Consider the following 17,012-nt stretch of genomic DNA (forward strand, 5'->3'; position numbering starts at 1 on the left):
TTATTTATTTATTTTAAATTTTATTCTGACTCAGAGTCTTACTAAGTTGGTAGGTTGGCCTCAAACCTGCAATACTCAGTCTCTTGAGTAATTGGGATTAGGCATGTGCCACTGTGCCTGACCTATTCAATTTTTTTTTTTCTTTTTTGCAGTGCTGGGGATTGAACCCAGGGCCTTGTGCTTGTGAGGCGAGCACTCTACCAACTGAGCTATCTCCCCAGCCCACTATTCAATTTTTAATTTGGTTGTCGTTTCCACTTTTAGAAGCTCTTTTCCCCAGTTGCCATATTAATCTTCATCTTGATCCTATTCCTGTTTAATGTGTATAATTTACCTCTCTGAGGATATTATTTTATAGTTTTGTGAGATTTTTGTCTGTTCTTTATATTCTCTGACTACTGAGTTCCTCTTCTATTCCTTCCTTCCCTCTTGCTATTCTTTTCCTTTCTCTTTTTGCAGAGCTGGGAGTGGAATGGAGGGCCTCATACATGCTAGGCAAATGCTCTCTCTACCACTGAGCTCTGCCAGCCCACCTCTTTACTTGAGTTCATCCCTATCCTTCATATTGGAGATTTTCCTCAAAAGTGTAGTAGGAGTTCTTGGTTTTGTTCACTAAAAGACTGAATGGTCTGTGTGCTTGTTGGGTTTGTTGTATGCACAGCTTTACTGTGGAGGTGGGGGACCTCAGCTGCCAGGTTCCAGAAAGTGATGTATGTAGACTCTCAAGTTAATCTCTGTGTTTTAGTTTTGTGGCTGTTTTGCCCTCAACTGTGCATGGTGTCCCTAAGTTACTTGACTTTCTTCAGACAATAAGCATACTGTCTCCTGCTGAGTTTGGAGAGAGGTAGTTGTCTGGGGAATTGAAATGTTCTTTTTTTTCTTCTTCTTTTTTTTTAGTTGTCAGTGGACCTTTATTCTGTTTACTTATTTATTTCTATGTGGTGCTGAGGATTGAACCCAGGGTCTCACACATGCCAGGCAAGTGCTCTACCACTGAGCCACAACCCCAGCCCCAAATGTTCTTTATATAGATTTTTCCACCCATCTTCCTGTTTTCACTTGATACATTTGTCCTAGCCTTCAACCATATCTACCACCTCCAATTTGAAGGGGTTTATATAGTGTACTGCTTGTTAAAGATGTTTTCTGCTGGCAACTTACACTTTTCTCAGCTGTACTAGGCCACTTAATCATCACTACACTTTCTGGGTTCTAGAATTTTATTGACATCTTTTGTTCACTGTCATCTTATTGCACATTCTTTGTCCTTGTGAGTTGACACCCTTTGCCTCTGTTTTTTGGCGCTTTAGTAGACTTTTGGATTATGCTTAACCAGGAGATGCTGTTCTCCTGAGTAGTCTTTTACACCTGCTGCTCCCCATACTTAGACTGGCTGCCCATTCCTCTCCAGAATGACCTCTCTCTAGAATCACAGTGCTTCATAAAATATATGCCTTCTGTTGTAGCACCTAGTTCATTTTCATGCAATTATCTTGTTATATGTATGCCTTTCTTTCTTTCTTTCTTTCTTTCTTTCTTTCTTTCTTTCTTTCTTTCTTTCTTTCTTTCTTTTCTTTCTTTTCTTTCTTTTCTTTCTTTCTTTCTTTCTTTCTTTCGTACCGGGGATTGAACTCAGGAGCACTCGACCACTGAGCCACATCCCTAGCACTATTCTGTATTTTTATTTTAGAGACAGGGTCTCACTGAGTTGCTGAGTACCTTGCTAAGTTGCTGAGGCTGGCTTTGAACTCTTGATCCTCCTGCCTCAGCCTCCTGAGCCACTGGGATTACAGGCATGGGCCACCACATTTAGTTTTGTATACATTTCTTTTAAAACAGTATCCAGTATCTTCTTAGACAGTGGGGACTGGATTGCACAACCCCTAGGAACACCATTTACCTTATTATTTTGTAGTTATAGTTCAGGAGTGCCTCCCAGAGTGTGCATTCTTGTCCTGGTGGGCACCTTGGTAGGTGTCTTAAATTCTCCACCTCTGTGTTCCTCATTTTAGCAGAGAACTTGGTAAAGAGGCACTCGGATGTTCAGTGAACCAGTGACCACTCTAAGGGTGGCCTAAATATCATAGGTTGGCAAGAAGACCTCTGAGAAAGTATGCATTTGGTTCTTTGCATTTTGATCTGCTGAGGTCACAGTATTGTGATTTTTTTTTTTTTTCTTAATGCCAGCAACAAAACATTTCAGGTGAATAACAATAGTAATGTCATTTTCCTGACTGGGTAGATGATTTTCTTGTAATCAGACTTTTTTTTTTTTTTTTTCCTTCTCTAGACATACTTTTCCAGTTGTAGAGTTAGAGGACTGATCCACTTCTTGCCTCTTAAGTTGTAGTGTTGGGGAAGCAGCCTAGACTAAAAGCTGAGAGGTTGACTGTTGGATGTGCCTGTGCTCTCATCGCTATTCTATATCCAAATCTATAAAATGAGGAGGTATTTTAAGAGCTCATAAAAACAACAAAAATGCCAGGCATGGTGGCTCACGCCTATAATCCCAGTGGTTTAGGAGACTGAGGCAGAAGGATCACAAGTTCAAAGCCAGCCTCAGCAACTTAGCAAGGCCCAAGCAACTTAGGGAGACCCTGTCTCTATAAATAAAAAAATAAAATGGGCTGCAGATGTGGCTCATTGATTAAGTGCCCTGAGTTCAATCCCTGGCACCAAAGCAACAATAACAAAAATGCTTTTTTTTATTGAGCTGGAGCCCACATTTCTTGAGGATAAAGCATTTGAAAGCAGACAATAGAGATAGAGATTTACTATGGACTATAGATTGAACCTTAGACCTATCATTTTGGACGATCTCTGATCTTATCCAAATGGTTTTATTTTACGAGATCTCTCATTTCAGTGACTACACATCAATATTTAGTTATGGTCTTATTTCTTAGAATTCTCAAGTACTACCAATAGACACATGCCATGAAGTAACCTTTTGTGGAAGACAAGGGATGCTCAAGTCTCATCACTGCAGCTTGAACAGAAACAGCTCTATAAGAATTTTGCATTATAAACTTTTTTTCTTTTAAAACTTAGATTTTAGTGTAAGTCCTCTATTGGGAAACTTTATCACTTAAAGTAAATTTCCATAAATTTTTATATTTATTAGCTCATACTTAAGAATGACCAGTTTGTGCCATTATATGAAGTTAATTAGCCTCTGATGCAACTTCAGTCCTCTCAGTGCTAGAAACATATAAAATTAAAAAACATATTTAAATTTCATTAATTTATTCAACAATTATTTGAGCATGCCAGCGTGCTGGGCAAGTGGCAGTGAACCGAAGACAGTCTTTTTTCTCATGAACCATGGGTTTCTAGCTGGTGATAATAGAAGGGAACAAGCAAAAAGGAAACACACAGTTGGCCCCAGCACTCTGCTGAAGACTTGTGAACAGAGTGATGGGGGGCAGCTGCTGTGGCCTCCCAGCAGGGCACAGATCCTCAGTGTCTCGAAGCCCTCATTGTTTGAGCCTTGCTTGCCTTGAGTCCAGTTCAAGTACTGTGTGGTTAGGCCCATGATGGTTGTGTCTGCACAGAGCATGTACAGACTCTTTTCCTTGTCATCATTACCTAAATAATGCAGCATAACAACTGTTTACATAATAGTTACATTTTATTAGGCATTTTAAGTCACGTAGAGAGAAATTAAAGTGGGAATATGTGCATAGGTAATATGCAAATACTATGACATTTTATCTAAGGGACTTGAACATCCATGACTTTTAGTATCCATGGGGGTCTTTCTTAGAACCAGTCTCTGGCAGATAACAGAAGACAACTCTTGCATATCGAAAGAGGATGAGTACTGGGAAGAAAAATACAGCAGGGGAGATGTGCTGTATAGTAAGTAGAGGCCTGTCTATGGACAAGTGGTGCAGGGACCCTAATGAAGTAAGGATGTGGCCATTTAGCTATCCAGGGGAAGAACTTTCCAGATTGAAAGAAGAAATATAAAAGACTTGGAGCAGAAATGGGCATGGTGTGTTCAGGAGCTGGAAGGAGACAGGTGTAAGCAAAGGGAGAGGTGCAGGGGAGGGGGTCAGAGAGGCTTCCCAAGGCAGAATGGATTATTCAGGGGGCTGGATTCTTTACTGAGAAGGCTTTGAGCAGAGGAATGAGATGATCTGCTTTACATTAGGACCTGTTCTTCAGAGAATGGGCTAGAGGGGTGAGGGTGAAAGCATATACACCAGCAGGAGTTTGGTCCAGCCTTCTAGGGAAGGGATGCTGGTGACTCGAACTAAGATTGTAGTGGTGATAAGTGCTCCCATTCTAGGGATACTTAGAAGGTAGAGCCAGCAGGATTTGTTCATGGAATGGAAGTGGAGGGAGGGAGCAAAGATGGGTAGGAGGAGAAAGGTTGGAGTTGAGGCTTTATCTCAACATGTTTAGCCTGAGCATGTGTGAGCATCATGGATTTGTCACTCACTAAAATGGGAAGAGTAGAGGGGAAGCAGGCTGGTAGAGGGTTTTTTTTGTTCTGGAAATTGAACTCAGGGGCACTTGACCACTGAGCTACATCTCCAGCCCTATTTTGTATTTTATTTTGAGACAGGGTCTCGCTGAGTTGCTTAGCGCTTTACCATTGCTGAAGCTGGCTTTGAACTCGCAATCCTCCTGCCTCAGCCTCCCAAGTTGCTGAGATTACAGGCGTGTGCCACTGTGCCTGCTTACATAGCATTTTAAAATAGTGGATGCTTTTGTGACTTTTTTATTTGGTCAAGGATAATAGCACTAAAAGTCTTTTTCCAGCAACTTGTCTTTTTCCTCTCTTTTGTTGCCTTTGAGCTGAGAAATCTTGAATGATGATTTGCCTGCCCAACCTGTGATTATTGTTCAGAGGCTATATTGTTGCTTACTTACTTATTATTTAGTAGTACTGGGGATGAATCCAGTGGCCCTTTACCATTGATATAAACTCCCAACCCTATTCTCAAAAATACCTTTTTGGGAAGGTATTGGGGATTGAACCTGGGGGCTCGCTACCACTGAGCCACATCCCCAACCTTTTTCATTTATTATTTTGAGATAGAGTTTTACTAAGTTGCTTAGGGTCTCACTAAATTTGAGGATTGGCCTTGAATGTAGTAGTAGTACATGTAGTAGTTATTCACTCTAGTGGTTAATTAATTCAGTACATATTTTTTGAGGACTCAACACGAGCTGGAGAATATGCTGGATGCTGGGAAGGTGGCAAGACATGCTAGTAGGCAAAAGCTGAGACTTTTCCAATCCTCATGGACCTTGGAGTACCGCAGGGTGATTGCCACTTCAGTGACAGAGGCCCAGTGTCTGGGTCTAAGTGGTGGTGTTAGAAGGAAGGCATGTGCGAAGGCCTGAGGCAGGAAGGAGCAGGGTGTCTCTGAGGAGCTGAAATAAGAGCAGTGAGTGCCAGGAACAGCCAGCAAGCAGTGGCAGCAGAGAGAGAGGCAAGGCCAGCCAGGCCATCCGTCATGTTAATAATGCTTACACACATACCAAGTGCCAGCCATGTCCTAAGAACTTTGTGCACATTAACTCAATTAATTACTACAATTATTCTGCCTGTGAATGTGATTTTCACCCCCTTTTTTCCCAGATGAGAAAACTGAAACATAAAGAGCATAAATAACTGGCAGTAGCTTGCCTGCTAGTGGTGGTGGAGTCTGGGTTCACATCCAGGCAGTATGTCTCTGGTATCCACACTATCCTACCTTGATAGGATACATATATAATTTTTTTTTCAGCCTAAGAACATTGCAGAGTCATTGGTAGGGTTTTAAGTAGGGGAGTGGCAAGATCGTGTTTATGCCTTGAAAAGGTCTCTCCACCCACACTGTGGAAAAAGGCCTGGAGGAAAGCAGGCAGATGTGCCAGACCATTAAAAGCTCTTGTGCTGGCCCAGGTGTATTTTGGCTCTTAGGTTTCTGGTTGATTTCCTTTCAACTTGACTCCTTTCCTGAGGGGGAAAGGCAGGGTTCATTAGTCAACTGGAATACCAACCCTGAATATTTGGCCCTTTTTGGTTAAATGTCAACTTTCTTTTACCACAGCATTTATTCTTGGGTTGCAGCAACCTTAACATCTTGAAGGAATTGAGACTGGTTATATTTATAGACTAGTGTTTAGTTGCCTTCCCAGTGTTGAGATTACTGCTATGACATTCCTCTGGTGAGCATTTTACCTTCATTTGAACACCAAATGCACCAGGAACCCAGGAGATTGTCCCTTAATTCTCCCTTTCTAAGACTCATCAAGCCTGATCATCCCAACTTCTTTTTTTTTTTTTTGGTATTGGAAATTGAACCCAGGGGTGCTTAACCACTGAGCTACATCCCCCGTCCTTTTTATTTTTTATTTTGAGACAGGGTCTCACTAAATCGCTTGGGGCCTCACTAAGTTACTGAAACTGGCTTTGAACTTGCAATCCTCCTCCCTTAGCCTCTTGAGTGACTGGGATTACAGATATGTAGCACCGCGCCTGGTACCCTGACTTCTTTAGTTATCTCTGGAAGATGTCCACCTCAAAACATTTCCCACCATATCTCACCTTGATTATTGAAGCCTGAGGGATCTTTCTGAAATGTAAATGGATCTGTCATTTGTGCTTAAAACTTTTCAAAGACTTCTCCATTGCTCTTGGAAGGAAGTTCAGATTTCAAGTATGGCTTTAAGAGAGCCTTCTCCAAACCTCATCTCATGCCATAGTCTTTTTGTACAGTCTGTATAGTGTTCTGCTTCATTACAACTGCCTAGACCCTATCTCTGAAGGTTACTATTCCATAGATTTGAGCTAAAAACCAGCATCTGGCTTTTCAGAACTCCTCAGGTGATTTTGATGTGCATCCAGAGTTAAGCCCTAGATCTCTCTGCTCTAATTCCAAGGTTTTTGTTGGACTGCACATCAGTTAGCATCATTTGAAGAGTCTTTAAATTGCAAAACCTGATTCCCACACTCAGAGATTCAGATTTGGCATCTGCTGTAGATCCCAGACATCTTGTATGTCTCCCCCCGCCACCCCCCTCTTCCTCTATCTTTCTCTCTCTCTCCCCCTCTCTCCTTTGTTGATATTGATCCCCGTGATACTAGTCTACAACCTTGGTGGAACCTCTGTATACAGAAGGATATACTCCAAGGGGCAGAATTGAGAAGTGGATGTTATGGGGAAACAGAGTCTGGTTCTGGAGTAATTGACCCTTTCATGTACAGATCTCCAAATTTATCCTTTTTCTCCCCTAACTTTACTTCCTGCTGTCCACTTCTCCTTACTGGCAAATTTGTTCAAGGTCTTGGATTCTTCACTCACTGATTTGTGACATCCCTGAATGGGTTTGGTTTTTAGAACTTCATTTAAATTGTGATGTACACAATAAGAATAGCATTCCAGATGTGGGCCAGTTATAGGGAGACTAATAGATCCTTTAAGCACTGTTGTGTCTATTAAAATACCATAAGATCACTTTGGATTGATATCATGGTTGACTCATGGATTGTGTAAAAATCAATTAAAACTCCTCTATTTTTGAATTGCATCCCCAACTTTTTTTTTTTTTTTTTTTTTTTTTTTTAATTTATTTTGAGACAGGATCTTGCTAAATTGCCCAGGCTGACCTTGAGCTTGCAATCCTCCTGCCTCATTCTCCAAGTCAATTCCATGTGCGCACTACCGCACCCAGCTCTAAAATTCTCATAGTGGTTAATAGCAGGAATTCTGAACAAAAGACTATTTGGGTTAGGATTCCAGCCCCAAGGCTTTTCTCCTTGTGTGATCTTGGGTAAACCACTTAAAATTCTGTTCCTCAGTTTCTTCTTGAAAAAATAAAGATTTAAGTAGTATCTATTTCTTATATTGTAAGGATGAAAAGTGTCAATAAGTGTTTGTTAAGTGCTAACAATACTGTAAATTATTTATTTATTCATGTTTTACAGTACTGGGAACTGAACCTAGGGGCCCTGAACCACTGAGCCACCACCAGCCTTTTTATTTTTTATTTTGAGACAGAGTCTTCCTAAATTGCCCAGACTGATCTTGAATTTGTGATTCTCTTGCCTCAGCCTCCTAAGCAGCTGGGATTACAGGAGCGAATAACCCCACCTGGATTCTAGTTTTGTCTTTTAAATCCTTCTTGTTCTTCATGTATCAGAGCACTAGATTTTCTTTTCTTTTTGCTATTTGCATTCTTGGTGGATGCTGCCTCTTAAAGCTAAATGTAAACTTAATACAATTCCATTCTTCATATTGCTGGATATGAACCAGATAACTATACAAATAGTAGTGATGGTGATAAGACTTTATAGCATGTTAGGAGTTGGAATGGAAAAAATAATGTTGGCTGCCTGAGATTCTAGAACTTTAACAGCGAGAAAGTGAAATAATCAGCTTTTTTGAGTTAGGATTTCTCCAGAATGTCAATAAAAAGCTCTGGATCTTGCTGTGTGGTAAAGTGCTGGTCTAGCATGAGGGAAGCACTGTGTTTAAACCCAGCACTGCAAAAAAATGAAAAGCAGAAAAAGTTGTTTACTTTACTTCTCTGAGCTCTACTCCCCAGTGATTTTATGCTTCTTTTACATATTCACATTTTATAATATTAAGTAAGGAACAAGTTCTCCTATATCCTGACATTCATTTTTACTAGGAAGGGTTAGTTTCTGACTTTAAAACAAATCTTATTATTTGTAATTGAACATTACAATATTTATAATAATTTGTTTTAGATTGGGCATTCAAGTGTTAACGTCTTATCTTTTTAGGAAATCAAAACTAGATTTATTGATACATTTCTTACTGTAAAGGCAGTAAGAAATACTGCCTTTACAGTATTTTAAGACATTTATAAGATCTTAAGCCTTATAAAGGTACTTTTTGGACTTGTAAGCAATAAGATTATATATTTACTTTATAAATGTACATATTTTGAGTTAACTTTCATTTGAAATCCCTAAGTCTTTATGTGTAGAGTAAGTATAAGTGGTCAAACTATGAATGGCTAAATAGTTAAAGCTCAGTATTTAAATGTAGACTCCCTGCCATCCATGACACTATTTACCCTGCAATGAATTTATAAAGGTGAATATTTTTCTCCAGCCTTAATTGTGTTTTCTTTTTCTCATTTCCTCCTTCCTAATCTACTTTAAGGAGCTTATAGCCACCTCAAATCCTTTTTGGAATATGTTATAGCAAGAATAAGTGAATTGGAGTTTGCAAATTAAATAAATTCTGTGGCTTCTCAATTGGATTTGCTGGATTGTATTGAAAATACTAATAGAACCAGATACCTGTTTTGTGGCCTTTAAACAAAAATTTCTTTTCATAGAAAAATATTTACTCCAGAGTTAGCTTTAAAAGAATATGAAGCTATAATTAATACTATGATCCCAATTTAAGAGATATGTGTGTGTGTGTGTGTGTGTGTGTGTGTGTGTGTGTGTGTACACATGCTCTGACATCATAAGAAAGAAATTGTATCGACATACCAATTGTAGTTGTAGTTCTGGACAGTGGAATGTGGATAATTTTATCTTTTGTTTTCTTTTCTTTTTTTGTATTTTTCTAAATTTTCCACAGTGAACATTTTTACTTTTATCATCTTTTTAAAGTTACCTTTTTAAAAATACTGGTTTCTGTGGAAATTAGTGCAATTTTTTTTTTTTTTTTGGTTGTTGTTATTTTATATACTAGGCTTTTCCTGATGGCAAAGAGGAGCTTAGTGTAAGCATCAGGTAGAGTATGGGTGAACTCTATTTAAAATATTTCTATAATATGTGGGTAACACCCAAAGAAGAATCTCGTGGAACAGAAATTATCTTTAGACCACTTTCTGTTCTAGATTATCATATGCACCTGATTTCCACCCCTCTTCACCTTCCCTTACCCCTAGTATGAATCCACTGGTGCGTGGATGTGAAGTCCAAACCTCAATTTAGGAAGAAGTGTCGTGAATGATGTCATGAATCCTCATTGTAAGTGGTCCTGTGTTTCTCAACATATCCCTTGGTTTATTTAAAGTATGTAAATGAGAGCTGTGACCTGGAACAAACATTTTTAGTAATCTCTATTACAGTAATAAATTCCCCATATGGTAATAGATATTTGCTTTATGACTTCTTGTTGGTTGGTTATCCCCAAGGGACTGAGAAATTGTTGTTTCAAAAAGTCCAGAAAGTCTTTGGTGACTTGCTGTTTCATTTTTCTTTTTTCTCTTCAGTTTCAAAAAATAGGATCACACTTTACCTTTCCTTTATACGCTAGCATTTACAGTCTGCTAACCTAAGCCTAGTAAATGCCATGAGAGAGTTAAGCCCCATGAAGTGCCTTAAACCAGGGCTATGTGGAGTGATGGCTTCTCTCCCAGGCACCCAAAATGGTACTCAAGGATCAAATTGTGCAGATCACCTTGTGTGTTCAAGGGTTTGATGACGTGGTTATTGAATCACAAATTTAGAATTATTTTGTAGATAAGAAATATTTTAGTTAGAATTTAGTGGAATTCTTTAGGTTAATTTATAATTTGAGAAAACAGAGTGGAGATTGGGTAATAAAGTGGACTCTTAAATTTTTCCCAGTAAAACAATTACAGTAAAGTCAGTTGGCAAAGATTTTTCACAGACAATGTGGCTAGTCATCTCTTAAAGATATTGCTGTTCTTGTGAAGCAAGTTGGGTCTAATTACCCCGAGGCTGCTATTAATTAAATATAGTTTGTAGCTTAGCAGCCTATAAGGAGATAACTATTTGAATGTTTGCCAATGTTTTCCTTGAAAAGTAAAACATAAAATATATCATTCTTAGTGCTTTAACTTTATGGAAAAAAAAAAAAAAAAAAAAAGAACAACCTCTGGTGTTCTCTGGTTTAAGAAATAGCATTATTATTATACTACTCACTGGAACTCTTGTCCCCAACTAAAACATCAAAATGCAGCAACAACAACAAAAAGTCTCCAAGTTATGGACTAAAGTTAATCAGACAGTTTTGTTTTCATGTGTGTTACTTGAAAATGCAAATGTCTGACCTCCATTTTTCCTATATTTGAGCAGGTGTAGTAGGATGCAGTTTTATGGGTTTAACTTGGAACTTCAGGAAATAGCTCTGCGTTTGTATCCAAGATACACAATTAAATATTCTCCCCCTGCCCTCATACTGGGGAGTGAAGCCAGGGGCACTTAACTGAGCCACATTCCCATCCCTTTTTTCTGTAGAGACAGGGTCTCACTGAGTTGCTTAGTGCATTGCTGAGTTGCTGAGGCTGGCTTTGAATTTGTAATCCTCCTGCCTCAGCTTCCTGAGCTGCTGGGATTATAGGTATATACCACCATGCCTGGCTTAAATATTCAGTTTTTTTAATTGATTTATAACACTGGAATATATGATGATAAATTGGTGACTGTTTCTTTGGGCTCTCAATTAGGAGAACCACTGCTACTTGGTTATGGCCTAGAGCAGCAGTGTCCTATAAAAATGAAATATAAGTCACATATATGAAGTTAAAAATTTTAGTAGTTACATTAAAAGAAGTAAAAAGGAAATGGGCAAACCAATATGGTGGTCCATAAAATGCCAGCTGCTCAGGAGGCTGAGGCAGGGCGATCTCTAGTTCAAGGCCAGCCTGGGCAACTTAGTGAGACCCTCCCCCCAAATAAAGAGGGCTGAGGACATAACTTAACAGTAAAGTGCCCCTGGGTTCAGTCCCCATTAACAAATAAATAAATAAAAATTTAAGTTTAAAAACAACACAAATAAAAAGGGCTAGGGGATGCAGCTCAGTGGTAAAGCACTTGCCTAATAAGTGTAAGACCCTGCTTCAATCCTTAGCACTGCCAAAAAGAAAATGAGTAAAATCATTTTTAAAATACAACTTATTTAGCTCAAAATATCCAAACATCATCACATCATCATTTAAAATTAATGATACTTTATGCTCTTCTTTTTTTTAACTAAGACTTCAAATTCAACATGTATATATATATATATATATATTAGTTGTATATATATGTATATATATGTATATATATATATGTATATATATATATTAGTTGTAGATAGACACAGTACCTTTATTTTATTTATTTATGTGGTGCTGAGAACTGAACCCAGTGCCTCATGCATGCCAGGTAAGCGTTCTACCACAGAGCCACAACCCTAGCCCTCAGCGTGTATTTTACCATTAACAGCTTATCTCAGTTTGAAGCAACTACATTTTGAGTGTTCAGTGGCCACCGAGTGGCTAGTGTCTACCATATTGGATTGTGGAGTCTTGAGTTTCAGTACATTGGCATGTGGTAGAATCTACATAAATTTCACATACAGATCTTTATGTAGATAAGGTTCTGAGAAGCAGACTGCAGATTTTGATGCTTTTGGTGTACTAGGCAGATTTTAACTTGACCCTAATGTGAATACTTTAAGAGAGATCTTAGAGAGAGAGAGAGAGAGAGAGAGAGAGAGAGAGGAGAGAGAGGAGAGATTTAAACCTTTAGTTTCTTACTGATGTTACTATAGCCATGGTTATAAGGCTTCAGTTTGGAGCCTGAGCTTTGACCAGACTTTTGTTCCAGCTAGTGTTTGGTGTGTATGTACTACTTCTTAGTTTTTGGCTCTTACTTGTAGCTATTTTTAGATCTTATTAAGACTACTTGTTCTGTATTGACATTTCCGTGACTCAGACTATTCACAGAGAGGACTAAAAGTGATTAACTGGATTGGTTTCTCATACCTGAGCATTTCACTGAGCTATTGATGAACCCGGGGACAATGTGTATACCTGGTATTTAGCTTCCCTTTTTTCTCAACCCAGACTTAGAAACTAAAAAAAAAATCAAAATTACTTTTTATTGAGTGGGAGAGTCCCAGGCACTTGCCCATTTATCTTCTTAAACCTGTAGACTTGGAATTAACTCTTGGTCCTTCTTGAACATCCACATCTGTTACTTTGGTATGCTGGGTATATTTCAAAGTTCACCTAAAAGAAGTGTGGGTGACTGGGGTTGTAGGCAGAACACTTGCCTAGCACGTGTGAGGCACTGGATTTGATCTTCAGCACCACATACAAATAAAAAAAATAAAGGTATTGTGTCCATCTACAACTAAAAAAAAATATTCAAATAAAAAATGCAAGCAAACAAAAACAAAAACAATAAATTTTAAAAAAAAGTATTGTGAGGAAATAAACTGACATTTGCTGAATATCTGTTGTGTGCTGTTCATGGAGCTGGGCACTTAAGAAATATTATCTCAGTGGCTCTGAGGGGTGGGAATCACGCTCTCCATATTATAGATGAGGAATTATAAATCTTGCACTTAAGTGATCTTACAACTACACATACCTCTCGTAGATAATGAATTCTAAAACTTGGCATCGTGACTACTTGTCATCCTTTTGAAAAAGAAACTGTGTTGGTGGTGCATACCTATAATCCCAGCTACTAAGGAGACTGAGGCAGGAAAATCTCAAGTTTGAGGCCAGCTTCTGCAACTTGGTGAGAACTTGTCTCAAAATAAAATGAAAAACAGGTCTGGGGATATAGCTCAGAGGTAGAGCACCCCTGGGTTAAATCCCTAGTAACACACACACACATACACACACACACACACACACACACACACACACACACACACACACACACACACACACACAGATGTGATACTCCAGAGACAAAGACTGTGTGTATATATTGTTCTAATGTTCTAAATTGGGAAAAACATGCAGGATCCTTCCCAATATCCCCAGTCATAGACCTGATATCTGTGTTGGGTAGATGGGGTGTTTTCTGATTATTTACCCCCTCTAGAACTTTTGGTGACCATATGAATGTTTTGGTTTACAGTTGGGACCCCTCTGATTCCAGCAGGATGGCCCAATGGAATCAGCTACAGCAGCTTGACACACGGTACCTGGAGCAGCTTCATCAACTGTATAGTGACAGCTTCCCAATGGAACTTCGGCAGTTTCTTGCACCTTGGATTGAGAGTCAAGACTGGTAAGTTCTTCCTGGGTAACTCCCCAAATTGTTAAGTTTTAGTTTGAATTAAGAGAGACAATCTGTTCTGCCTTCACACTTTGCTAGCTGTTTCGTCAAAAAGCTTGTACATACAAGTGATGGGGAGAAAAGAGATCAGGAGATAAGAGGTAACTTTAGTCTTGTAAAGCATTTAATGTGCATATAAGCACATTAAAACAGACTGCTCGGGCTGGGGTTGTGGCTCAGTGGTAGAGTGCTTGCCTAGCATGTGTGAGGCACTGGGTTCGATCCCCAGCACCACATATAAATAAATGAGTAAAATAAAAGTCCATCAATAACCAAAAAATTTTTTTAAAAACTTAAAAAAAAAAAAAAAAAAGACTGCTTGGTGGTAGATGTGTTGAAGGTTGATTTGGATCTCATTTACTTGAAATGATCCTATGTATTCTGATACTCCAGTGATGTGGTAGAAATACTTTAATCTGAGAATTCCATCACAAGTAGAAATTTGAGTCAATGCATATGATTCCCTTTAATTAAAGGAAAGCAGACACAGGGTAAGAGAAATAGATTCCATTCATATAGGAGATAATGGCAACTATTTTCTTTACTTTAACATATTTAGGTCTATCTATTAATTTTGGTTTAATTCAGGCCTATATTAATATGATCTAGTTCTTTCAGAATACATACCCTGATTTGATGAGGGGCCAAGAAATGATTCAGAGGTGCTGGATATAGGCCATTGCTTATTATACTAATAAGTGCTTATCTGTACTAGTCTGACCACAGACTTTATGAGAATTTAAAGCAAAATGACATATCTGTCCACTGTGCTCAAATATTATGTACATTACAGACTATGAGAGTTGCTAATAATATCTGGAATAATAGTTAATAATTATTAAGTTGATGGCATTTATTGTTGCTGAGCAGGAAAAATGGAAAATGATGACTGGGTTATAGTATCAGGTTTGCTTTTTTTTTCTCTTTCTCTCTCTCGTGATTTCTGTGTGTGTGTGTAGGTTTCAGAATCATTTTTATTATGTTTCCTTTTCCTAGGGCATATGCAGCCAGCAAAGAATCTCATGCCACATTGGTATTTCATAATCTTTTGGGTGAGATTGACCAGCAGTACAGCCGCTTCCTACAAGAGTCCAATGTTCTGTATCAGCACAATCTTCGAAGAATCAAGCAGTTCCTTCAGGTGCGATGGGAAAATGTGTAGAAGACAGTGAATCTGCGCAGTAGCATGTTAGCTTCTTTCCTGGAAGTACTTCTTTCCTCATTTGGCTATATAATGAGAGCCTATTTGTATTTTCAATCAATGGAGAAGTAATTAGCCTTGTCTTAATATTCTGTATACTCATCCTTGAGCATCACTACCAGAAATTCACTTCTTATGTCACAGTTGAAGTAATAAAGTGATTGTTGTAATGTTGATCATATTTTTTTTAGCAGGTTAGTAACACCTACCTCTCACAGGAAGTTTGAGACAGGGTCTTGCAAAGTTGCTGAGGGTCTCACTAGATTGCCAAGCTGTCCTCTTGTCTCAGCTACTTCAGTCCTTGAAATTACAGATATCTGCCACTGCACTAGGCAATTCTTACTTTTAATTGTTAAAAGTTTGACCAGGAATTGACTGCATTGTGGCACACGCCTGTAATCCTAGCAGCTCTGGAGGTAAAGGATTGCAAGTTTGATGCCAGCCTCTGCAATTTAGCAAGGCCTTAAGCAACTTAGCAAGACCCTGTCTCAAAATTAAAAAATAAGGGCTGGGGATGTTGCTCAGTGGTTAAGTGCCCCAGGGTTCAGTCCCTATACTAAAAAAAATTTGACCAGAAATTGAATACTCCTGGACAAAGTCAGGTACCTCCCTGTAAAACCAGGGTAACATACTGTCCAAAGATCTAGGCTCATATGCTGTTATCCTTGTAACCTTTCTTCTTCCTTTTTCCTCTGTCTCCTTCACTGATTTCTGCCAGGCTTTGAGGCCTTTTGATCTTTTGTTTCATGTAGTACATATAAGGTTTTCTTCAGTTTATACAGAAATTAGTTGTAAGTTAACAAAGTTCAGTTCACATATCCAAAGTCTGCTGCAGCTTTTCATTGTCTTTCTCTCCTACATACAGAGCAGGTATCTTGAGAAGCCAATGGAGATCGCTCGAATAGTGGCCAGGTGCCTGTGGGAAGAATCCCGCCTCCTCCAGACTGCAGCCACTGCAGCCCAGGTGAGACCCAGGAAGAAACAGCATGTGATTAGGAGAAACAGAAAGTCAAATAACTGTACAGTGCAATAAAACAAATATTAACTGTATTAGGAAAGAAGGAAAAAGGCTTAAAATAGATTGGTAGCCATAAAAATACATTGAAAGTCAGGTGCAGTGGCTCATGCCTGTAATCCCAGCAGCTCAGGGGGCTGAGTCAGGAGGACCATGAGTTCAAAGCCAGCCTCCGCAAAAGTGAGGTGCTGAGCAACTCAGTGAGGCCCTGTCTTTAAATAAAATACAAAATTGGGCTGGGAATGTGGCTTAGTAGTCAAATACCCCTGAGTTAAATCCCTGGTATCAAAAAAATTTTTTTTGAAAAATACATTAAAAACCTTATATCACCTATACCACCAAAAAAAAAAAACTACCCTTTTTTTTTGGACGGGGGGAGGTTGGAAATTGAACCGAGGGGCACTTAACCACTGAGCCACATTCCCAGGCTTTTTTAATATAATTTATTTTGAGACAGGGTCTCGCTAAGTTGCTTAGGGCCTCATAAAGTTGCCGAGGCTAGCCTCAAATTCATGATCCTTCTGCCTCAGCCTCCTGAGTGGCTGGACCACCATGCTGGGCACTTTTTTTGTGTGTTTTAAATAGAACAATTTATTAAGGAGATAGAAGAAAGAACATCTAAGTCAACCTAGACCATGGGGAATGTATCACAGAGAAAGGAGGCTGGGTTTGAGCTGAGCCTCAAGACTAACTATAGGTGTAACAGGCAATGACGAGAGAGCATGCTGGGCTGAAAGATGGTGTTCAAAGATGGGAACATAAACATGTATGTTCTT

General features: G+C 38.9%; 1 protein-coding gene across 6 annotated transcripts in view; it reads left to right on the top strand.

The window, feature by feature from the left end:
- STAT3 (signal transducer and activator of transcription 3) overlaps positions 1 to 17,012 on the top strand; it is a 60,319-nt gene that overhangs the window by 19,014 nt on the left and 24,293 nt on the right. For 5 of the 6 annotated variants that reach the window (XM_079132797.1, XM_079132794.1, XM_079132798.1 and 2 more), the window contains 3 exons: positions 13,820 to 13,972; positions 15,017 to 15,161; positions 16,087 to 16,185. In XM_079132797.1, coding sequence (XP_078988923.1) covers positions 13,820 to 13,972; positions 15,017 to 15,161; positions 16,087 to 16,185 — 397 coding nt within the window. Of the gene's footprint in view, positions 1 to 13,337; positions 13,472 to 13,819; positions 13,973 to 15,016; positions 15,162 to 16,086; positions 16,186 to 17,012 lie in introns of those variants that run through there. The other variant, XM_079132796.1, reaches the window with a different exon arrangement.

This window comes from Sciurus vulgaris, assembly GCF_902686455.1.
Source record: "Sciurus vulgaris genome assembly, chromosome: 3".
NCBI lineage: Eukaryota > Metazoa > Chordata > Mammalia > Rodentia > Sciuridae > Sciurus > Sciurus vulgaris.